A 25,227-nucleotide genomic window follows, 5' to 3' on the forward strand; every position below is an offset into this window, starting at 1 on the left:
ATATCCCTGCCAGACAGCAGAGCCAGGTCTTCAGTCTCCACTGTATCACACACAGGTCAAGAACACACTCCCCGGCCTTCTGACTGGACAATAAAGGGAGGGGGTGATCCCTCTGCTTGTTTTTTCGCCCCCGTCTCCCACCCTCTTGTGCAGGGTTGTACCAGAGGCTAATAATAAGACAAATTCAAGTGCTTACAAAAGTCGCATTCAAAAATACATGTAATATTTTTTTTTATAATAAGCAAGGTTCCCCGAAAAAAACGGAATCCCAAAATAGGAGCTGTCTATAATAATCAAACAGGTAATGATAATGTAACAAATTTTTATGAGAATTAATAATAAAGTAGAAAAACATATAAATACACCTACTGACAAAGAACATCTAAAATCAATTAAAATGACAAACAAGTCCTCCCTGATATAGCCCAGTGTTGATTGATATAGATGAGAATCTAGTGACCGTTAATGGTGGTCACTAAGAGTCACTGATATTGGACACAAGCGCTGTGTTAGGCAAGCAAATACTCAGTATCAAAGTATCGCCTGTGTGCCCATGATTTTACTCTGCAGACTCTGCTGGATATACGGAATCCCTTCGGGGACCCTGATGGCAAAGCAAACCAACCAAATCATGGTGGATCTGACAGTACTACCTTTACTCTGAATACTATCTGCTCACTTTTCTTTGGCTAAATCCATGCTGACTGGACCCATTAAGAGAAAGCTACACTCTTCGTGGATCTTTATTCACCTGCATTCGTTAGTGCGGTCGCACATATGGAATACAACTTTCCAGCTTTACTATCAAACACAGGTCTGAATACAACTACATAGGCAGGAGCCGACTTGGAGGATCCACAGCAGACCTCGCAGCAATTATACCAACATACAGGAAAATAAAGTTGCTGAAACCGGGGACCAGCAGTCTGGGACAGCCATTGTGACCATTACCTCATGCATGCTTGAAGTCTTTTTTTGTTAGGAACTGTCTTACCACCTAAACCACATCAGAAGTGAGTAATTCCTTCTTTTTCTCTTCTTTGATACTGAGTATTTGCTTGCCTAACACAGCGCTTGTGTCTAATATCAGTGACTCTTAGTGACCACCATTAACGGTCACTAGACTCTCATCACAAAACCACTTTGTGACTATCCTCAGAAGTGCTCCTGGGGCTAATCAATCCCCCCTTCTCTCCCCCTCAAATCTGACCCATGCAGCCTATATTCCTGAGAATAGCTATCTCTTCACCTCACTCGCCCCCACATCCAACCATGAAGTGCTCTGTGCTTGTGTACCTAGCCAGGAGGCAGAGCACTGCCACATGGTGGGTGGAGGCATGCTCATTCTCCATCCATTTGCATTTATATAATGAATTTGATCTGGAGTATTGCTGACGCAAGGTCCCTTCCTTGACCTATGTGACATTATTTACAATAAACGACATTTTCTTTGATGTTTGGAGTGCTAGCGACCTATCTTCACATCTCTGAGGAGCTGCACGGCGCCATCCATGGTGGTCAGTTCAGGCACCTATGTTACCTACACTGGTCACAATGCTGTATGATGTGTAGCAGGCACTTTATATAACAATTTAGATCCTTCATCTGGGTATCCTAGCTGTAGATTGTTTCCCTTTTGCCTGGATCCTGGTTTGAGCCTTGTTACAGTAGTGGATTTGCATTTAATAAAAAAAAGTAATTAAAACTGAATTGTGTACATCACTCAAATAGGATATGCCAGGTATCCACAGCATGAGTACCAAGGAAACCGCTCCGAGAGACCCTATAATATGTACACGGGAGGGCTTAGCGAAGATGAACAGTTGCAACAAGCCTTGCGGGAGAGTCTTAATGAAACGGGTAAGGATGCTACAACATCAGTTGTGAAAATAATGAGATAAACAGTAAATGTCTGAAAGTTGCAATGAAGGAACATGTTACTCAAAGTAGATGTTAAAGCGGACCTTTATCCGTATCTTTAAAATAACAACAAACACACCTTTAGAAATGTTTAGTGATGACAATCTGCAAACACATACTTCTAGATAATTGTCAGCTTTGTATTCTTTGCATTCCTTATTTCTCTTTTCTTCCCCAGTCTTCTGACAGTGGCCATGTTTACTAAGGGCAGATTACTAGCTCTCCTTTTACTTCCTGGATTTCTGCCACATGTGATTAGGCATGTGACTAGGGCATGTGACCATGCACATCATCTCAGGTAGGAAAAATGCCTTTCCCTGAGATCTCATAAGATTACAGATGAGATTTCCCAGCAATGCTCTGCTGATGACAAGGCAACCCCAGTGTGCACTGTTTTCGGCAAACTGAAGTCATTTTGCCCTTTCAAAGCAGGAAGTGAATGCTCTGCAAGTGTAAGTATTTCAAAATCACAGCATTTTACACCGGACATGTCTATGTTATTATTAATCATCATACATAGAGGGATGCCTTGGTAGAATTTAGATTTTTGAGTGTAAAGGTCCGCTTTAAGTATACAGAGATATTGAGGGGTTCTACATGACTAATAACACTTTCCTTCTTTTCTGTGTTTTCTTTCACAAAATTGTTATTAGTTTAGCAAATCATACAATAAACATTAACAGCAAGAAAATGCCAATGAACTGACACAGCAGCCAAGGTGTAAACAAAAATACACAAACATTGACAATCGGCATCAGAATAATAAAAAAAAAAGTGGTTATTGCAATTGTAGAGCAGAAGTGAACTAATGGAATGACCTTAACTGCCTCCGGGCCGGCCGTAGTAAAAAAACGGCCGGCCAGGAGCTCTCTAGATCTGAGCGGGCGTCTTTAGACGTCCGCTCAGACACGCCCCCTTGCGCGCGCCGCCGGGCGCGTGCGAGCGGGAAATGGCCGCAATTTAAAAACACCGCAGCGCTGAATACTGAAAAATGGCCTGGCCAGGAAGGGGGTCTAAACACCTGGTCTTGAAGTGGTTAAATTAGGTAATAAGGTAATCTCTCAGGACCCCCAGTTATCCATCAAAAAAACAACCACTGTGGTCTTCTTTTCCGTGTTTTAATAAATAAAGGGATGTTTTCTAGAAAACTGAATAGAGCAATGGAAGTCATATTCCAGCATTGCCTGAAAAAAATAGATTTAGCATTGCATTGGTCCAATTTTCATAATATTCACACTTGAATTGAATACCTTGCTGTACATCTCAGTGTTTAGTGAATGTATAGATGTAGTACTCCTTGCCACAGAAATATGTACTTTTAGGATGATAACGCAAGAATAGGTAAGAAAAAAGACCAGTGGATAATTACAGGAGTTAAAAAAAAGCACAACTCCTTCATCTGGCCCAATCTGTGATCAGTGTTCAGCCACTGTAGGAAGTCTGAAGGAATACACGTACTGTGTATGTATAGAGGCTTGCCTTGACTATACTGAATTGGCCTCAACAGAGACCCTCCAATACACAGCAGTCAACCTCTTCCACGCAGCTTGTGGTTATCAGAGCAACATAGGAGGAAAACTTACAAACTGAAAATTTCCCATGCTCCTTGGCTCCATCTAGCGGAACTACAGTGCTGCGCATCTCATTTGCACAATGAAGTGCTTTGTGAACGGTTTATAAATCAGTACCTTTAGAGTTAAGTGAAACCCTCCTTTAAAGGGATTTTGCCCAATAATTTTAAATCCACTTCTGCCTCCTGAGATCTGCGTGTAGTAATACAGAGGAGTTTCCACTTCCTAAGCCTTCCTTGTTTTTCCAGGATTAGGAGCTGGCACTTCTGATTTTCTCTACCATACATCAAGAGGTAAAATCTGGTATTACAGCTCATCTATTGAAATATAATGAGAACCATTATACAGTATCTCTTTATTAGACTTAGTACAACAAGCAAATGTTAGCAGTGGAACAAGGAGCACTCTGTTACTCAAAAGAGAGGAACAGAGAGAGGTAGCATTCCCTCTTATTACACACAGTGGTCTGAAGCAAAATAATAATTTTTACTGAATCAGCAAAACCCCCTAAAACGCATCTGCAATAGGAAAAATAGATGAGCTGCCATCACTCTAGTCCAGGGATCTCAAAAACAATTAACTCGGTGGCCACTGGACAAATTTTTTTTCTCAGCCGGCTGTGGGCCAGCTTTTTTTCAGCTGGCTGTGGGCCAGCTTTTTTTCAGCTGGCTGTGGGCCACATAGTACCGTGGGCTGGTACTTTGAGACCCCTGCTCTAGCCCTTCTGAAAATGATAGATAGCTGGTTTTCTCTTGCTTTTAGTATTTTCACTAACCCATAATAAGCATGTGACAATGAGGTCAGAGTAAAGTCAGAACTTCTGATTGGCTTACTTGTTTCAGGCCTGTGATTCAGAGAGTATTTCTTAAAGAGATCAGCAATGGCAGCCCCTTTATTTCTCTGAAGACAGATATCCTTTAAACCAGTGGTTGTCAACCTGTGTAACCTCAGGACCCACATTTGTCCTTGGTCATTAAGTCGTGACCCAAGTCGCACCGCATTGCGGTACTGCGAGTTCCGGTGCAGGCGATCGAACTGTGGATGGGAGGTGCGTTTAAGGTGCCATAGAAATGAATGGCAATGCAACACACCTCCCGCACCAGAATGGGTGGTAGGTGCGGTTGTGTGGTAAGGTGCGTTAATCGCACAGGAACTGTGTAATTAATCACTGTACTAGTGTGGACGAGCCCTAAAAAACACTGACAGACACACACAACCACAGACACAATCTCACACACTCACAGACATTCTCACACCCACATACACACTCCACAAAATAAAACAAAAAAATAATTTTTTAAATATCCATCCAGTCTCCCTATCTTACAAGAACTGTAGGAATTCTCAGCCTGGGGTCCAGTGTGGGCTGCTGTGCTGTGAGGGTGCCTCGCAGCCATAGTCCCACCCCACCTCAAGCTGACACTTGGAACTAAGCAGCATATTTTGAATGGCTGCTTGGTGTGAGAACTGACAGTGCTGCGCTAGGGGGAGGCTAAGGAGCCTCTCGCCTAGAAAAGTGGAAGGCATGCGGTGACCCACCGAACAAGGGGTCCCGACCCACTTTTGGGTCACGACCCACCAGTTGAGAACCAAGGCTTTAAAGCATATCTAAACCCAAAAACAAAAATGCAATATGTTGCAGCTTACCAGTCCTAAGGTGTATTTTTTGCATTTGTTTTAATTTTGGAGCAAAGAAAATTTTCAGCAAGTACAGAAAATACCTGTTGATTATGGATGAGCTCAAGTTTGGACTGAACTCAGTCCAAACCTGATCTCCCCTGAAAAAAGAGGGGCCATGGGCACTTACACCCAATCAGCTGTGGGCTAGGCATTCCCCTCCCCACAGCTGCATATAAACAAAGAGGCAGGATGCTTGTGATGTCACTGCATCCCATCTGTTTGCTTACGCCAAGCTGTGGACGGGGAATTCCCCACCCGCAGCAGGTAGCACAGAAGGAGCTTCCTTCCATGTTCAGTAGGCGCTCCTTCTGGGTTAGGAGAGGCTGAGGTTCGGACCAGGTGTGATCCGAGACTGACCTCAACCCTAATGATCCTGCTGGAAATGCAGTATCCTTGTCACTTTCCGTGAGCTAAAAGAAAGTGCGAAGAACTTTATCTTTATTATGTAAACTACTAGTTTCACCATTCCCCATGTAATGAAGATGAATGGGGCAGACATGTTTGAAGTTCAGTCTGTTTGACAACCATGACTGAACTCAAAGATACAGTGGAGAAAAAAATAGAAGGCATGAAGGGACAAAAAGTGTTTTATTCGCTGGATTACCTGGTGAAAATAAAGGGAAAAAATCCTAAAACAAAACGAATGCAGCCACTACGTCTAAGGGCTAATAGGCTGCAAGACATTTCATTTTTGGGGGGGGTTTAGATATGCTATAAAGGCATCAAATATATAGTACACCTAAAATAAACCCCCACCTTAAATACCATCAATATAGTCACCTCAAAATAACAATTTAGTGAAAGAAATGTAGGTGTTCAGGAAATCCTCCTGAAAGTGGGAATTTTATTTAGTTTAGGTAAAAGCCTTTGCAATTAAGAATAGATTTATTTATTCACATGGAGGCTAGACAAGTCTTGCCCTAAAGATGACCCTAGTGTAGAATACTGTGAGGTCCTATAACAACTCCGGCTACACAAATAGCCCTCCAGAGGTATACGCATTGGTAATTATCACATAATTTTTTCACGGCAATTGAAATAACGTAAGCTCTTACTTAATCACATTAAGACAATATCAGAATCACACTGTGCTTGAGCAGTGCTTTTATTGGCTGCAGTTCCATCATGATTTAATGCTCTCCAATATGATAGAACGCATTTTTACAACCTCTGACCATGCCACACTGGCTCATACTCGCATCGACTTCTGGCAACTCTCGGAACTTAAGAAAATAAAGCCCATTTCTATGAAAGCATGTTTTGTCTTAATTCCAATAACAACATTTTTCCACATCCAAGTCGTGAAATGTTTGGAGGCAATATTAAATGAATCTCTTTCTACCTTCATTAACACCCAGGAGAAATATTTTAATTCCTGGAAATATCAAACATGCCATTTATTTGCTTGATGTTTACATAAGTATGTTGCTGTCCTTACCTTATTTTCATTGAGGTCCAGTCTGCCACTTAACGGATTTTGTTGTATTAAATATGAATCTGCTTTTTATTGGGAGCATAATTGAAGCTGTTGCAGTGGTTGTGAAGCCATTTCAGGGAATAGAGGGTTGATTCTTAACAAAATGTTTGATTTCACACTGATATAGACCTCGCTCTGAAATAAAGGTGCACATTATTGAATTCCTCCCTTAAAGAAGACATCTAGTCTAAAGAAAAAGATGTTGTATAGTTTCTTGTAGTAAAAATATGTAGCTAAAAAAATGATTAACTATTTTGTCTTCTGAAGTGGTAGGACTGTTGGCATCCTGATTCAGACATCATGGCCAGTTTTAGGCAAAATAGGTTACTGGGAGAAAATAAACTGGGAGTCCATATGAAGGAATGCTGTACTGGCACAGTTTTCACTGGTAATGTTTGTTTTTAAGGGGCAAGTCCACTTAAAAAAACCACTCTAAAATGCACATTTAATAACGCTCCAAAAGTTCTCACACTCGGGTATATATGTTAGTGTTACAGAAAGCAACTTTATAAAGATTATATCTCTCTTAAATTGCTTTTTGTTCCTTAAAATGCATAACAGCCCGTCTACACTGCTGCGTTGCAGTAATGCACATGCTACATGCATCAGCACATAGTGGTGCCATTTATTTTCAGTGGCACCCTAACACACTGAGAGAAAGCACACGTTCTGCAGAGCAATGCCTGGCACCACACTATGCGTTGTGGCATGCTGCATTGTAAAAAAAAGTGGTGTATGTCTGATTTTTTTTTTTTTTCCTGACCATTTGGTACATTTGCATTTGAATGGCATGCTGTACTGCGTCAGAGTGAATAGCCGAACGTCGTTCGGTTCACTTCGGCTGGGTTATTCACTCGGTTGCCTTCGGCAGCTTTGTGAATAACCCCCTAGCTCTCCTTAAAAGTGACAGGTCCTCTGAAATGGTCCATGCAAACTCATTGTAAATTCAGTCATGTACAGTTCATCTTTTCATATCATGTTTACGCTTAAACTCAGACATTTCAGGATAAGTAGTAATGTATGGGAATCTGTCAGAAGAATTCTATTATGGACTGTTTGCATGCTTGTTTTTTATTACAACCTATTTCATAATGTGAATTTGTTCCTGTAGCATCAATATCATTGAATTTTGTACGTTTCTTGCAATTGTCTCAGTTTGGAGAATTTAACAAAGAAGAAAAAAGACTTGCTGCTTGTGATTTGCCAGGATCCCAGCTGGATAGCTTCATCAAGTGTGCTAAGAGGCACTGCCTGTAATCTATGGACATAATTTATGTATTATGTGCCAAGACACAAACAAGACATTCTCTTATAAGTAGAATAGCCGTATTATGTAGCAAGAGTTAGAGATTGCATGCTGAAGGCAAACAGAGGAAAAACTCCACGTGCCTACAGAATATTGACCTCTAACATCCTATCTGTAGAATCAGTGCAGTTTTCTGTCACATCAGCAGTCAGAGAACCAAGAACCCTCTGTTTGCCCTTTATAACAAACATGTATTTCGCATCATTTCAAAGGAAAGTGTAGTGCATTTTCAGTGTGCACATATTCTGAGTTATTATTGCACTTTTGTCTTAATTTCTTTCAAATGAGTCTTCCAGTTTTACTAGCTTGATTCTTCTATATAAGTTCTTTCTTTTAAATAAGCCTTTCTCATCTCTTTACCCTGGAGGAAGCCACAGGCGTAGTTAGCATATGTACAATAGTTTCCATTCCCTTCCCTCTATATAATAAAAAACATTTCCAGTAATCAATCTGAATTAAATACTGGAATTGAGAAATGTAGTACTCTCTTACATTATTCGTCAGGGGAAAATTGTACCTCTTGCAGCAGTTAGTGAAGTTCCTGCTTTACAGTGGTAGTATGTGTAGTTCACCCCTTAAATTTGTGGTCAGTGGAGGAGTGTCCCCTTACACTGATGGCCATTGGGTAAAGAGCCCCCTACATTGGTGGTCAATGGAGAAGTGCCCCTCTTAAGTTGCTGCTCAGTGAAGAAGTGCCCTCTTTACATTGATGGTCCAGTGGGTGAAGGGCCCCTTACAATGATGGTCAGTGGAGAAGTGCTCCTCTTATATTGTTACTCAGTGAAGATGTAACTCCTTTATATTGGTTGTCATTAGAAATGCCCCGCCTTTACATTGGTGGCCATTGGAGAAATGTCTTCTTTACATTGGTGTGCATTGGCCCCTGTGAATATATTTTTTAAATATTGGCCCCTGTGAATATATATTTTTAAATATTACTTTTCCAACATTCACTTACTGTCATTACTATTCTATAGAAATTACTAGTGCCCATCATTATTCGACTGTTATTGGATATGTGTGGCTTTCTATAACAGGGCTCCCTTTTATTCTCAGTCCAGGGCTGGTCCTGCAGTCTGAATAAGCCGTTCAGCACCCCTACATTTTTTGCGCTTTGCAAAACAAACTCTACTGGTCTAGTCTGCAAATATAACATTTGTAACACAACAAGATTTTCATGTAAATGCAAATGCTTGGGGTTACTTTATTTCTTAGCTTCTATATCCATTTCCAGATATGCAGTGCAGGCTCTAAAGACAGACAAACTGGCTTGAACCCACTAAGGGGGCTACTATCACTATGTTTGGCCACTTATGCAGCTATTTTTTTGCTATAAAGTGGTATGTGTCTCTAGGAAGCTGCAAAACTTACAGCTAAGCAGTTTCTGGTAACAGATGGAAGCCAAAAGTTTCAACGATACAGACTGCATGACATTTCTCTACCTTGCTGTTTCATGACTCGCTGTTTCAGTGCCTAAAAATGTTTTATGTCAGACAAGTTATATTTTATTGGGGAAGAGGGATGTTACATTGAAGATGTAATGTGCTCTATCTTCCTGTTCAAGAAAAGCAACTGGCAGGCAGCTCTTAATTGAGCAGACACATTTAGACGAGCTTCAGTTGCCGTTAATTACAACATTAATCTGGCAGATGAGACCAGTATGAGGATATTACTGGTTTCCTAAGATAAGAATAGAAGCCTGCAGTTGCAAAATAAAATAGATAGCAGTAAATGGAGCAGTGAGATTTATAAATCTTTGGATGAAAACTGCACTTATTCCAATGTATGAATTTTGGATCTTGAGCTTCAAGTTTCATGTGATATCAGATTGTGAAATGATGAACATCGTCAAGCTGGGAACAAAGTGCATCTCTGGCATATACAGGATGCCAATACACAACAGAACAATAATGTGTATGCATTCATATCAGAGGTTCACTATTGAGGGTGTGATTCAAAGGTTTATAACCTTCAGTGGTTTTTAAAACCTATCTCCAGATTAAAAATAAAACTCCCCATGCAGTGGGACTACCTCCACATTGCAAGGGTTAACTGCTCATTTTTTTTTTCTAGGAGGATTCCTTAAAGCAATTTTACTTACCTGATCCCCTCTCCCAATGGCTCAGAGGCCGACTCCGGCAGGCTCTTCCCCCCTCTGCTCTGGTGATCGGAGGCCTGCGGATGTCATCATGTCTAATGCAGGGCCCATAGCGGAGAGAGGTGAGAACTGACTGTGGGGAGCGGGGGTCAGGTAAGTAAAATTGCTTACCAAGACTAAAATCAGCAGTTAACCCTTGCAGTGTGGGGGTAGCCCCGCTGTAACGTTTTTATCTGGAGATAGGCTTCAAAATATACAACAGGGTTGTAAAGAGGTTTAGCAGCCCACCATCCTGCCGACTCTGACAGCATCCCTTCCTCCAAATGCTACATAACCGGTTCAGGCCTGGTGATGTCATTGTCAGGCCCTGTTAGGGAAGCTGTTCATAACGGGTAATCTAACAAGCCATCAGAACAGTATATTATGATACCCTAATATTTTCAGATCACATGTCCAACATGGCATCTCCATGTGTTAGACCTTAAATGGGAACAGTTGGTGTTGCTTCCAATTAAAGTTAGATTTAATTCACTGGAAATAATAGTTTGAGAAATTAAGAAGCTGTTGTCTGCCGTGTATATAAATGCAGCTTCATTATATATATAATTAATACAATTGTAAATGAATTATACATTAAAATAATCATTTTTATTATTTTAATACGGTGCTTTGTACATTGATGGCCTGGGGATAAAGGTGTTTTTATTTTCTCTTTGTGATACGATTGCAAAGCGTTGCCTTCAATAATAAAACCATGAGTTGTCATAAGGCATACACAGAGCAACGTGTTTTGTTTTTTTGGTCTGGATTACTAAAGAAAGAAAAAAAAAATCCTACATGGGGATCCCGAGGGCTTTCACTCGCTGTGGTTTCAGCCTGATGTGACACAGAAACTGCTAGATGCTGCAGAGTAATCCCTGATTTTGAAACCAGCCAGACAATAAACAACTCCATAACATTCAGTACAGCAGCTTCTGTAGTGCCCATCTGTTTCAAAATAAGCCTAATTCTGCTTACTATGTGGAAAGCTTTGCTGACTGGCATTTGTCCTAATTTGCCAGCAGCGTCCTGTGTACGACTCTGCTGCCACCTGCTGGAAGATGAGCTGTACTGCAAACTAATTACAGTTTACTTAAAGCTGTTATGCTGCTTTAGCTTAAGTGGCTCATTAATAAAGTGCTTCCTCTGGCTGACCTGCATTAAGCCAAATCCAAATACTTAACTCTTGTTTCTAGATAAACAGCCTTTAAAGTGCTGACTCAGAAGCATTATCTTGTTGATGTCTGTCCACCCCCTGGCCCTGCAGCCAACAGAATACTTTGTGCAGAGGGTATTTGAGGTCCCCTGTATGGGTATCATGAAGACTAGAAAAGCCATGTTATACTGTAGCTCAGTTACTGGCAACGTTTGTATTAAAAAAAATAGTTTACTTTTGAGGAATGCATTTAGTGTCCAGCATTTTACTAAGCCCAACTCAGGCTCATTGATAGTGAAAATGGCCTACCAGATTTCAGCTGTCATTTGTGATTGCAATTTATAAAATGAAAACTATCATCTGATAGGTCACTTTAGACAGTTTTTATTTTGGCTCCAGATCAGTGTTACCCCAAAGCTGTCCCCGAGTACCACCAACAGCTTATGTTTTATATGTTTCATAATAGAATATGTTTTATTCTATCCACATAGATTATTCAGCAATTATTTTGCATATGTGCATGTGAGGTTGTACTCATGGTGGGGATAGAGGAAAGATTCTGGAAAAGCTGCTCAAGATATCATAAACAGTTTCCACTTTAACCCTGTAAAACCTGGTGCATATAAATTACACAGGCCACGACCAAATCAGTTAGATGTGAGGCACTCACATGAGGCGTAGTCGAGAGGGGGCGCAGCCAGGACAGGCCTGGCTGTGCCCCTCGCCCCTGTTGCCATGGCAAGCACTGGGGACATATAGCACTGCTGTAGTGCTGTTCATTCATGAGTTTTCAATGGGTAGTAGCACTCTCTACAGGGGTTACCCATTGATAACTGGATAATCGTAAATATTTTACTATCACCCGTTTGGGAATGAATGAATGGGAAGCCTCAGTAGTGAGTGCTCTCCATTCACTTAGAACAGATGCTGCAGAAAAAGAGTGAGGACTCTGTGTCCTCAATTTCTTTATCTATTCAAAAAGGGAAATATCAGGAGTCTGTTCCCCCGAAGCCCCCAACAGTAAAAATAAAATAATAATAAAAAAACACACACACACACACTCATGCACACATACACTATATTAGCAAAAGTATTGGGACGCCTGCCTTTACACGCACATGAACTTTAATGGCATCCCAGGCCCGTAGGATTCAATATTGAGTTGGCCCACCCTTTGCCGCTATAACAGCTTCAACTCTTCTGGGAATACTGTCCACAAGGTATAGGAGTGTGTCTATGGGAATGTTTGACCATTCTTCCAGAAGCGCATTTGTGAGATCAGGTACTGATGTTGGACGAGAAGGCCGGGCTCGCAGTCTCCAATCTAATTCATCCAAAAGGTATTCTATCGGGTTGAGGTCAGGACTCTGTGCAGGCCAGTCAAGTTCCTCCAAACTTGCTCATCCATGTCTTTATGGAGCTTGCTTTGCGCACTGGTGCACAGTCATGTTGGAACAGGAAGGGGCCATCCCCAATCTGTTCCCACAAAGTTGGGAGCATGAAATTGTCCAAAATGTCTTGGTATGCTGATGCTTTAGGAGTTCCCTTCAGTGGAACTAAGGGGCCAAGCCCAACCCCTGAAATACAACCCCACACCTTAATCCCTCCTCCACCAAACTTTACATTTGGCACAATGCAGTCAGGCAAGTACCGTTCTCCTGGCAACCGTCAAACCCAGACACGTCCATCGGATTGCCAGACAGAGAAGCGTGATTCATCACTCCAGAGAACTCGTCTCCTCTTCTCTAGAGTCCAGTGGCAGCGTGCTTAACACCAGTGCATCCGACGCTTTGCATTGCACTTGGTGATGTAAGGCTTGGATGCAGCTGCTCAGCCACGCAAAACCATTCCATGAAGCTCTCTACGCACTGTTGTTGTGCCAATCTGAAGGTCACACGAAGTTTGGAGGTCTGTAGCTATTGACTCTGCAGACAGTTGGTGACTTCTGCGTACTGTGCACTTGAGCATGGGCTGACCCCTCTCATTTTATTGTCATTTTACGTGGCCTACCACTTCGTGGCTGAGTTGCTGTTGTTCTCAGTTGCTTCTACTTTGTTATAATACCACTAACAGTTGACTGTGGAATATTTAGTAGCAAGGACATTCCATGGAACACCTGAAACCAATGATTTGGAAGGGTGTCCCAATACGTTTGGCAATATAGTGTAATATTAGACATGTGCAAAGACTAAAAATTTGATTCGGACGAAATGAACGAAAACAAAATGTTTTCATTAGTTTGGTTAAACGAAACACATTTTTTATGCTATTTTGATTTGGCCACCAGCACATTCTGCACATGTGCGCCACCATCCTGGAGACGGGGCACATACTGTCGCATGACGCCGCGCATGCGATCACATGTCTGTCGGGGGGGCACAATTTTCTGTTCTTGCCTCGGGCACAAAAGGAGCTAGCTAAGGCTCTGATTCAGCCACCTAACCTGTGTAATTCATATCTGTCCAGTTTTGAAGGTATGGCATGGCAGCAATAATCATAATCAAGTTAGATTCCATTATCTTCCAGTTAAAAGGTTGGTCAGTATTTGCAAGGAATTTAAATAATTTCATTACTCACTAGTTTGCTGTCTGCCACCCGCTGTGGCTGTGACCTTTCTGGGCTGTATGCTGAGCAATAGTGCCACTTACCCTTTTCTGGATACTCCATCATTTCCTAGGGATAATTCTGCAGGGGCAAGTGATACCCATGTTATCATAAAGCCAAATGAAGTTTGCCACAGATACTGTTAAAGATAAAGGCAGATCCGTTTTCGGAGAGAGGCAAGGCAACCCAACTGCACTCTAGAGCCTTTGCATAGCAATGTACACGCAGTAACAGGTGCCTGCATTCTTAATTAGCATTTGCATTTTAAATGCATGTTTTTTTGTTCACAGAACAGTGAAGGAGAACCACTGAGGTTAAAATACATTTTAATTCTAGTAGAAATAAATTTACATGCAGTAAAACACAGCGGACTTATACAAGTGTGAATGGGCCCTTACCGATAGTGCTGAGGAATTGCTAATGATTCTACCTTTTATCCTATTTTTGACTGTTTTAGACACATTGTGCACATGATAAAAATTTCATCTGTTTTCACTTTTAGGACATCGGAGAACTTTACGTCAAGATGCACAGCAACCATCTTTGGATGAGATCAGAAGACGAAGATTAAACCGGTTTTAGCAAATGTCCAAATTGTGCCTTGAAGAAGACTGCTTAAAATTACCCACACAAATGCGCCCTCTCTCTCCACCCCCTGGCCATACCTTTTGCTGGAACCCCCTTTCTAACCAGGTCACCATGCTGACCAATGAGTGCTTGCCATTTACAGGTTGGGAGGCATTACCAGCAAAGGTATGACCAGCAGGGGTGGGGCGAGAGGGGGGATTTGTGAGGGTAATTTAATTTTCTCTCATTTGGTAAGAAAGTTGAATCGCCCTTTAAAGCCATTTTTTATGGATGCACCAAGTAATTGGGAACATCCAGAGTATTCACTATGTTCTATTGCCTTTTAGTCAGTACTTGAGACTGCACCACAGTGACGAGTGTCGAAAGAGCTTCTCCTTGCTTAGTGGATTACTAGTACAGCTCTTCAGGCAAAAGGAAAACGCAGCACCCCTGCCATAGTGTCTCCAGCATGTCCAACAATCTATGTGTTTATGGACTGGTGAAAGCTTTTTTTAGTTTCAGAGTAGGAAACAGAACCCGTCAAACTTTTAAACTTTTTTTCCCCTTGAAGATGTTTCCCTTTACTTCCTGTCCTAGTTATAACATAGTCACTGTGGCAGGAAGTGATGGGTGATCTCAACTGGGGACACAGCCAACTGTAAAAAGCTTACAAAAGTTGTCTGTGAAGTTTCTTATTTATCCAGATCATCGCATCTCTAGTAGTAGTTAGTCACTTTTAAGTAGACTGTAATGTTGACGACATTTCACCACTCACCCAAGGAGCTTCCTCAAAATGATCAAGACACTCCCTGAGGAAGTTACTTGGATGATTGGGAAAACATTTTTAACATTACAGAACAAGTTAATTTCAATGTTAGCTGCTACGTGCTATCAGATGCTCTGTACTTCCCCTGCCATACTAATATGGAGTGTTTTAATTCCATTAAATCCTATTAAATAGGTTCCTCCTTCCTACTCCTTCCAGTGACAAATTACCAAAAAAAAAAAATGTAAATAAAAAACAAAAGTGCGGGGATGTTGTCACTCTAATAACCAATATACAATGGTAATATACATTTCCCAAATTGCCTGTTACACTTAAATTTGTATGCAGCAGATGTGCATTCTTAACAAAGATGTGCACACTACTCTGTCTACCTTGTGGTTATCGCACCTAAATTTATGATTTCATGCAAGTCAATTATGAGTGTGTACCAATTATGAGTGTGTACAGGTATTGAGGTCACAATCAATTTCAGAGGGAGCTGTTTAGCTTTGGTCACCCTAACCCTTTATAAAAAGTGAATGTAGAAAATGAAACATCCCATTCATTTCATTCAGGGCCCATTCACACTGTTGCACTTGTGTTATGCCACTCATGAATGTGTATTGCATTAAGTCTGTGAAGGCTCTCATTCATCCAGGTCATGGTATATCTGTAAAAAATATGTCAAAGCAACTGGACTGGCCGTATTTTTCTTGAAGACGTTTCACTGGCCATCCAACCAGCTTTCTCAATTCAGAGATATTGCAGTAAGGTAGCTTGTTCACTTAAATAGGCTGCTCAACGCACCAGAACGCATCAAAAAAGGTACTATTTCTGGAAGCACACCTCTTATTGGCAAGTTTGCCTGAACTGGCAAAGTGAAAGAGTCTCTTTAAAGTTGTATAGCCAGATAAAGCTAAGCAACCATCATTTTCAGAGCAAAAGTCATCAATGGCAGCCCCCTTTTTATTTCCCTCATGACAGGCTTTCTTTCAGCACATGTAAGATGATAGCTGGGTACAGAAGATGGACTGCTAGCGTTGTCCCCTCAGTGAGTTGAAATGGAAAATATGAACAATACATATTTAATGAAAATGGTGCTTGACAATTCCGATTAGCCTTTACTACGTTCCTTCTGTAGCAATGCTGTTTTGAAGTGTAATGATATGTCTGTCATTTCAAGGCCACAGAATCTCAGTTTAAGCATTTCTATGTAAATAAAAAGCCTACCCGCTATTTCCGCATATTATTTTAATGGTCTGCATATTCCATATAGGTTGTTTTGCATAAATAAATGTATTTTATATAAGTTAAACATTGTCCATGATGTCATCTGAGGTAACTGTTCTTTATGGGCGATGATGTAGGTTGCTTAGCGCAGATGGTGGCTTTGTAAGCCAGTGAATGAATGCAGGATGAGATAATGCAGTGGACCTGCAGACCCCACTCTGTATGTTCTTACAGTGTGAAGAAAGAGGCATGCATTTAATTACGTGCTTCAGGCCACAGACTATAGAAAATGGATACTGAAAGGACTGCCCTCACTTTGTTAATTGGTTCATGCTCCCCAGTATTTAGAGTCAATGCCAGTCATTTAAGGACACTTTCTTTCTCTCCCTGTCAAAATGTGTCCTTAAATCATTTGTGGTACCACCCCGGCACCTTTGGCAGCACTTGAAAAAGAAAACTTTTCATACGGTACAGCAGTGTATTGACAGGTCCCATTGAGGCTTTCAGCACCTCCTCTGTATTCACCAAGGATTAGACTCTCGTTCACAGCTGGACTGCTGAAAAAAAAAATAATGTATGGGTTGGAGAGGTCCTATGTAAGCTTTCAATAGATGCCACCAAAATCCTGCTTTTAAACATTGCGCTTGCCAAGGTATTTTCACTTACCAAAAGGAAGAAAAAAAAATTCAAATAGTTGATTTGCCAGCAGTGCCCAGACATGCTCGGCAGGAGAAGAATGATTTGGCTTATATTATACTGAATACTTCAAAGACACGTTGGCCAGTAGATCAAACACTGACAAGCCAAAGGGTTAAAGTTTTTGCATATCTGTGGTTTTCTAGAAACTGTAATAAGATATGTATGTATATATCTTTTTAAATAAAACTCCACCAAAAACTGCTTGTATCTAAACGTTTATGACAAATCAGCACCTTATGTCTCCTGTATTTTTGATAGTTACACATCTGCGGAGAACAAAAGCAATGATGTATAGCAATTCTTCCTCACCATGCAAAAGTTGTAAATGGTAGGAGTGGCACAGGCACAGTGCACCTCCTGACAGGGGTGGCACAGTACACCTCCTGACATCCAGCAATTAAGAGTCCATGGTGTGTTTTGGAAAGAAACCCACCCAGACAGAAACAGCAAGGAAAACTCTGGTCCATGATGTTCAGTGGTATTAATTCCATCTGTGCAAAAGGAACACAAAGCCTGTGGCTTTTACTCTCTGACTTTTATAAAATATACACTTCTTTGCTTTCCATGCCCCACCATGCAAAATGAAAGCAGCATTCACTGTGCATGCCTTTTTCAATGTTTTTAGTGGTGCAGTACCCCTTTTTCCTTTCGTGTGAGGTGAAGGTGCGTGGCAAGAGAGCTGCTGGATGACAAGAATGGGGACACTGTGGCTTGCTGTGATCAGGAATTTGTAAAGATCAGATCTCTGGCTTGCTTTTCTTTTGAGGCTAAAGGTTGTAGATGGCTGTTTTTACAGTTCTGAGTAATGAGGCCACTAAGACTAGCTGTGCTTGACAGCCAGAAAAATCAGGGACACTGCAGATGTGTCTTCTGTAGCTGAGTGTTATTGGGAAACAGAGGGGTCAGGGAAATTGTGGATGGCTATGATTGGAGGTCCAGATTGATGAGATGTCTGTGGTTGATTTTTGATTGGATGTTTGGAGTGATCAGGGACACTGGATAGCTGTGATTTGAGGTCTTGGTCGGGTTCTGCTGAGGGTCCTGAGTAATCATGGTCACGGCTGATGGCTGTGATTTACTGGTCAGGTGTCTGTGGCTGCCTTTACTTGAGGGTCCAGAGTAATTGGGGGTACTACGGCTGACTTTGATCTTTGAAACCATAAAGAACAACAACCAAATTAAAAAAAAACAGCCAGAGGCATAATGGAATGAAACTGCATGCATTTCAAAAATAAAACACTGTAAATGGGCCCAAAGTTGGGTGCGCACAGACCAAAAACTGTTGTATTGGTCAAGCTTAGATCAGATTACTTGTACTTTTACATTTAGAAACTGCAATAAAATTAATAGGTACTTTTTAAAGATTTGAATAAATCTTCCACTGAAAACTATCAAAATACTTTTGTTTATAGAATTCTTTTAAGTGCAACTAAAGACTGCAGGCTGATAGTCTTAAAAAATACCTAACCCAGTTACTATGTGCTGTTCAAGCCTTATCAAATAAACAAACAACTTCCCTTTACCTTCCCTGACCGAGCCAAATCCCCCTTTATTTGTGTCTCACATACTCCCCCTTCCAGACACTGCAGCTCACAGTGGGAGGATTTCAGCAACAGAGGCAGTGCTCTTAATTCAGAAAGCAGTGGGCAGGACTAAGTGTGACCAGGTGTTGACTGACAAGCTACAGAATCAGCAGAGGCGATACTGATGCTAACACCCCCTGCAACATTTTTTGCACTGTAGTGCAAGCAGACAAAGCCTTCATAAGAGTGGCAACTCTGCTCTGCATTCAGGAGCAGTGCGGCATTGTTACCACACTATTACGGGATTACTATGGCAGGATCAACAGGCATTTGTGGGACTTTAAAGGGGGACTAAGAAAAAACTAAGGTCAGATGCAGTTAGAATTAAGTTCTGCAGCACATTTGTTTATGGGATCCCATAGGTGTACCTGAACCCTTTTTCAAATACAGCATCAAAGTATACATGTACTCCTTGCCATTAAACCAAGTAAAGTGGCAGTAGGAACATTTTGCAGGTGCCTGAAGTTGTGCTTCAACCACCTATAATTACCTACTGATCTACTGTAAAACTATGATGGGCGGTCTTACCAATATGTAGGTGCTAGAGGTGGAAAGGGCAGGCCCACACTGTCGAATACAGAAGACATTTTCCTAATAGAACACTTGTTTTGTGACTCACAAGGGCATTCTGGATGACATCTCATGGTATACATAGGCACTTCTCATGTGTATATATAAAGTGTGAATCTTTTTGAGTGGACACATTTTAAGGTTCTGGTCCTTTTTTTTTTTACCTGCCATTAGTTTAAAGAATTTCCAGAAATACTTTTTAGCAAAGATAATCTTTAGAAAACCAAAGCTCCTTATTGCTGGTAATCTAGTGTTTTGGGAGCACCATCTGACAATCCAATTCAAAGTGTGGTGGGTATACCCGATCCTGCCTACTGTCTATGGAGCACAGAATATTTATCATCAGACAAGAACATTGTTTCCATCCACACTTGCCTCCCAGCACTATTCATGCTTGCTCCACTTCTAGGGCACTTTCACTCAGATCATTCCTCTCCTAGCACCTCCCAGGACCCTTTGATAGCTCAACAGGGCACCCTCCACTGCCTGATGTCCCATGCAGCAACTGGAACTTAGGGACACCTCTTGCTCCTGACTCATGACTGCTGCAATCCCTCTTATTGACTACTTTTTGAAGTGGTGGCAGTGGATTGATGAACCCTGCAGAAGAGGGACAGTAAGTCAACTTTCTGACGTAAGCCCTTTTGCAGTAATTCTTGCATGCTATTAGCCAATTACTGAGTGTATGCATTGTTAATGTTTCAGGACACGTGATCTCTAGTAAAAATCAATGATCAGAATTCTGATTGACCGATCATTACCTTGAGTAGAGACCACCTGACCAACTTCCTTGATTTTTAGTTATGAGACCAAAACTGGAGGGATCCTGTAGTTTCTTTCTAGAAAACGTAGTTCTGCTCTTAATATTGCTATTGATATATCCATCCCAGCAAGGCTTATTAACATAGCTCTAAGTGGGTAAAGGTCTCCTATACAGTATATCTTAATGATCTCATTCTACGGTAATGTAAGAATCAGTAACAATCATCTGACCCCATTCATCCCCTCAAAAGACCCCAGTTTAATGTGAGAGTGGATCAGTGCGCTGCTGCCCCAGTGCCTCTACCAGTCTTGTACACAGCAGAATTCCTCTATACAATACCGATCTCTCTACTCCCACAGTTATTCAGTCCTTGTTTTGCTGGGATTTATTGACACTTTTGTTTAGATAATAATAGAGGCGCTTATATCATTCATCTCTTTGAAGCCAGCCATGTATAGTGCTCTAACATAGATGAATTGCCTGACCCGGTTATGAACCATTGTTGTTATTGCTTATAATTAATGAGAATGAAGTCTCTTTGTTTAACTTTCAAAGGAGCAGGAGCAGGATGTGTTGATTGGGTTCCATCTAACACTAATCTGTAAACCAAACAGTTGTTCACGCATGAGATAATCTTTATAGATGAGAGATAATTGCACTTGCAAGACTCGGTTCATCCTAATGACCAACAATTTAACCCTTTATGCCTGCTGTTATCATTTTCCTCTGCAGACAACAGCCAAAATTCAAATGATTCCCAAGTTCAATAGTAATCGGGTAATTAATCTATGCTTTGTGGGTGGTCTCAGTCTTTGTGATACTTCCTTTGAAGTTCACTGTGTGTGACGTTTTGCACGGATACATACTATCTATGACCGTTTCCTTACTTTGCTATCATAACCATACTTGCCATTGTGGCTGCTATAAACATATCAGAAGTCGGCTGATCGAACCATCCATTTATGTTAGCGTTGACCTTCAAGCTGCAATAACTGTCAGACTTACATAATCATACTTTTGAGTACATAGTAAGTTTTAGAACCATACCTTACCATTAGAGGGATTTTGTCAAATGTACACCAGATCTTTTTCAGGATTTGATGTTGTCATTTTCTGGCGTATTCAATAGGACTAAGTAAGGACTAATTTGGATGCTCAGTAACCAGACAGCCACCAAACAGATTTAAGGTTACTACAATCAGCTGAGTTAGGAGGAGATTGTTGATGTTGGTTACTAGAAGTTAGTTTGCTATACACATATATCAAGTTTGTGGCAAGTTGAATGGCCAGTGCTGCTAGATCCAAGTAAAGAAGTATATTAGAAAGTCTGTAAATAGATTCACAATACTTTTCTAGGCAAAGAACAGCTAAATGATAAGACACCCAAAAGGTAAATACTGGACAAAGTTAAACTGAGCTTAACATTATTATTTCTTTATTGTGGCCAGCCTAGCTATCAGAGCTGAATGATCCATGGTATATGGCTGCATGGCATGGTAGCAAAAGGACTGTCATCATATACAGCTAACCAACTATGATGTTTCTCTTCAATATGTTTTATTAGTTTTTTGGAAATGCAAGACATACAAATATTACATAGTAACAGCTGTGTAAGGTAACAATGTGTCGCCGGAACATTTAGGCGGCATTTAACCATAAACATAACTAATAAGGGGGGTGGGAGTCAAGGAGGGGCTGGGGGGAGGGGATATTGGGGAGGAGGGGAGAGAAGGAGCAAGAGGAGCAGAATAGGGTAATGAGGGTTAAAGAGTAATGAGAAGAAAGGAAAAGTGGAGAACTGAGAGAATGGTGACGACCACCCGGGCACTGTGGCGCGAAGGGCGGTTAGCGAATGAGGGATCGCGCTATCGTATCAAGGGCGGATAGAAAAATGGAGGACCATGGGTCCCATATGACATGGAATCTCCAACTTGTGTCCAATAGTATGCTAGAGAGATGCTCGTTAACAAAAAATCCTTGTATACGTTGTTGGAATTCAAGATATGGAATGGCTTGTTTCTTCCAGGAATGAGCTATAGTTTGTTTAACCGCTAAAAATATGTAATTGGCCAATTGCCACTGGGGCCGCGTAAGCTGTGGAATTTTAACATGGAGGAGGGCTTGCCAGGGGTCCTTTTGGTATTGACATATTGAAGATGGAGAAGAGGAGTCTGTAGATCTTAGACCAGAATCTGGCCACAAATGGGCACGTCCACCAGATGTGCATCACGTCTCCCACGGCCCGGCACCCTCTGAAGCAAGTGTTAGAGCAGGTCGGGTGAAAATGACAGAGGCGTGATACCACCTGGAGAGCACCTTATAGGCCGCCTCCTGGGTGATGATGTTTCGAGAGCACCTGGAGATCGCATCCCAAATTGACCGCCACTCCTCCAAGGGCCTAGCACGGTTGAGGTCTCGCTGCCAATTTGCGACATACCGATGAGTGGAGGTGGAGGAAAGGGTGTGGAGGAAAGGGTGTTAAGCTGGGAGTATAGGAGACAGATGAGGTTCGGAGAGCTAGGGGTACGGAGGCATATGCGCTCGAAGGATGTGATGGGTGGGAAGGCCGATGGAGTAGGGATTGATTCCAATGCCTAATTTGGATTATCGGAATATTTCCTGAGAGGGTGGTTGAGATTTAGCCACTAAGGCCTCCCATTGGAGCAACCTGGTGCCCTGTAGAAAATTATAAAGAGTGGTGTAACCTTGCGAGTGCCACCAGGTAAAGGCTGAAGGACTATCCATCGCCGGAGGGAACATGGGGTTCCCTAGGAGAGTGGTGAGGGGTAGATGAGAGGATATTAAGGAGGCTGCGTACTTCGTTGAATCCCATATTCGTAGGGTATGGGAGAGTAACGGGCTAAGGTGCGGAGGGCAATGGGGGGGGGAGCCAGGGAATGGAGAAGAGTGTTCAAGGGTGCACATAGGGGATCTCCATTAAGGTCCAGAGAGGTGGGTCAACTGGAATGTGGAGGGCGGCAATGGGTGCAATCTGTGCGGCCTGATAATATTTTTTCAGGTCATGGACCCCCAGCCCGCCCTGGCGGCGATGGCAGAACATTGTTTTTCAGGCTACCGTGGGGCGTTTGTCACGCCATATAAAGGACATAATGTGGTTTTGCATAGATCTGAGGGCCAAATTTGGGACTGCTACCGGTAGGGTGCGGAAGAGATAGAGTACTTTCAGGAGTAGGGTCATTTTGACTGCATGTATGCGGCCTAACCAGGAGATGGTCACATTTTTCCAGGAGGTTAAGAGGTTTTTTAGGGAGCGGAAAAGGGGGATGTAATTCACCGCATATAAAGAATCATAGGACGGGGATAAATGTATGCCTAGGTATGGGAGATAATGTTGGGCCCATGCAAAGGTGAAGTTCTTCTTGAGGAGATCCACATCAGGAGGGGAAAGGGAGACGTTTAGGGCCAGGGATTTAGATTGGTTGACTACCAGGCCGGACAGATTCCCAAAGGCCTCCAAAGTGTTGAAAAGAGAAGGTAGGGAAATTAAGGTGTCTGGACCGCTGTCGAGGTCTAACGGAAAGACGTAAACATGGGATTGGAGACAAGCGATCTCAAACTTGTGACGGGCTCCAATGGTGGAGGGTTCACGGGCCGAGTTCCAACTTTGCAGGAACAAAAAGGACCGTACTCACGAAATCAAGTAGGGTCGGTGGCTCGACCGCGTGTAGGATCCATGGAGGATGGAGCGGTCTTCCTGGTAGCCACCGGGGTCCAGATGGGAGTCAGACGGCATGGAGATGGCTGATCAGGATGGGGGTCCTGCCGTTTGGAGGGTGAGGGAAGCAGGCCCAGAGCCGACAGCAAATGTTGAGCATCATCCGGTGAAGACACGCTGTGGGATTTTCCGCTGTACTGGAACACAAGCCGAAAGGGGTACCCCCAGGCATATCTGATCTGGTGGGAACGTAGTATAGCCAAAAAGGGTTTAAGAGCTCTCCGCTTCTGGATGGTGATGGTGCTGAGATCGGCGTATATTTCGTAGTTGAAGCCTTGGAACGCCAGGGCGCGGGCATTTCTAGCAGCCTGAAAGATGGCGTCTTTAGTGCGGTAATAGGTGAATTTGACGAGCACATCCCTGGGTAGGCCGTCGGAGCGCTTGGGGCCCAGGGAGCGGTGGATCCTATCAAACTCCATGCGATTGATAGGGATGGCCGGTTGAAGCTCCTGGAGGAGAGCTGTGATTGTAGATGGTAGGTCCTCTATCCTCTCCGGCACACCACGAATGCGTAGATTTCCCGAGCACGATTCTCGTGGTCCTCTAATTTCGAGACCGCCATCGAGAGGTCCGCTTGGAGGGAGGTGAGGGCAGCAGAGTGAGCATTCACTACATGGGTTGTGTCGTCCACCTTTGTCTACAAAAGGTCAGTACGAGTGCCCAAGTCCTTGAGTTCCCTAGAAAGGTTGGCGGATATGGTGTCGGTAGCAATCTTGAGCTCCAACTGTAGCATGGCTTTGAACTGATCCAGGAGCTGAGCGTCCCGTAGATGTAGCTCGGCGGTCTCCGGGGCCGGAGAGCGGGTGTCTAAGCTGCCTGGAGAGGAGGCAAGCAGGGGGGAGGGAGTCCCCGATGGCGATAGCTGCTCCTGGTACAACAGAGAGGAGGCCATTTCACACGTGGTCGGGGCAGTGGCCTTCGTCCTGGTTGGAGTGGCGGCCTTTGCACTCCGTGCAGTAGATGATCGTGTAGACTTGCGGGTACGTTGCGAGTAGGTACTTCGTCTGCCCATGGGAGGGGGAGAGCAGGTCTGGGATGGTAGTAGGGAGTGGAGGGGTTATTTCGATGAAGATAGCTGGAGAAAAACAGCCTCGGGTGCCCAGGGGAAGAGGAGCTGAATCAGCAGACGTCTGCCATGTTCAGCTGCTCAGGCCACGCCCCGCAACTATGATGTTTCAAAAGCTTTATCCACCTTAATGTGCACCTGTGTCCAGGCTATGGACAGTAAAACATTTACAGATTTAAACAAGCAGTAAAATTTCTCACTGACCTCTCTAGCTGCGTGTACTGTAAAGTAATTCACAACAAACGCTCTGTCCTGTTTTAGTTTGTTTCTAACAGCTCAGAAACACCTGCTGTGTTTACATCTGAGGTCTGGCAGGCTGCCAAGATCTGCTGTCCTAGAAAAAACTGAGATTTTTTGCCTTTGTTTTGCAGTTTGAAATTAATTTCTTCACACTGC

At 42.6% G+C, this 25,227-nt stretch overlaps 1 protein-coding gene across 1 annotated transcript in view; it reads left to right on the top strand.

Moving 5' to 3' along the window:
• The window catches only part of RHBDD1 (rhomboid domain containing 1), a 48,950-nt gene extending 34,497 nt beyond the window's left edge, over positions 1–14,453 (top strand). The window contains exons 5-6 of the mRNA XM_018568374.1: positions 1,732–1,860; positions 14,354–14,453. Coding sequence (XP_018423876.1) covers positions 1,732–1,860; positions 14,354–14,433 — 209 coding nt within the window. The 3' untranslated portion in view covers positions 14,434–14,453. The remainder of the gene's footprint in view (positions 1–1,731; positions 1,861–14,353) is intronic.
• Positions 14,454–25,227: the final 10,774 nt, after the last annotated feature.

The sequence above is a fragment of the Nanorana parkeri genome, unplaced genomic scaffold, assembly GCF_000935625.1.
Source record: "Nanorana parkeri isolate BGI_ZX_2015 unplaced genomic scaffold, ASM93562v1 scaffold1178, whole genome shotgun sequence".
NCBI classification, from domain to species: domain Eukaryota; kingdom Metazoa; phylum Chordata; class Amphibia; order Anura; family Dicroglossidae; genus Nanorana; species Nanorana parkeri.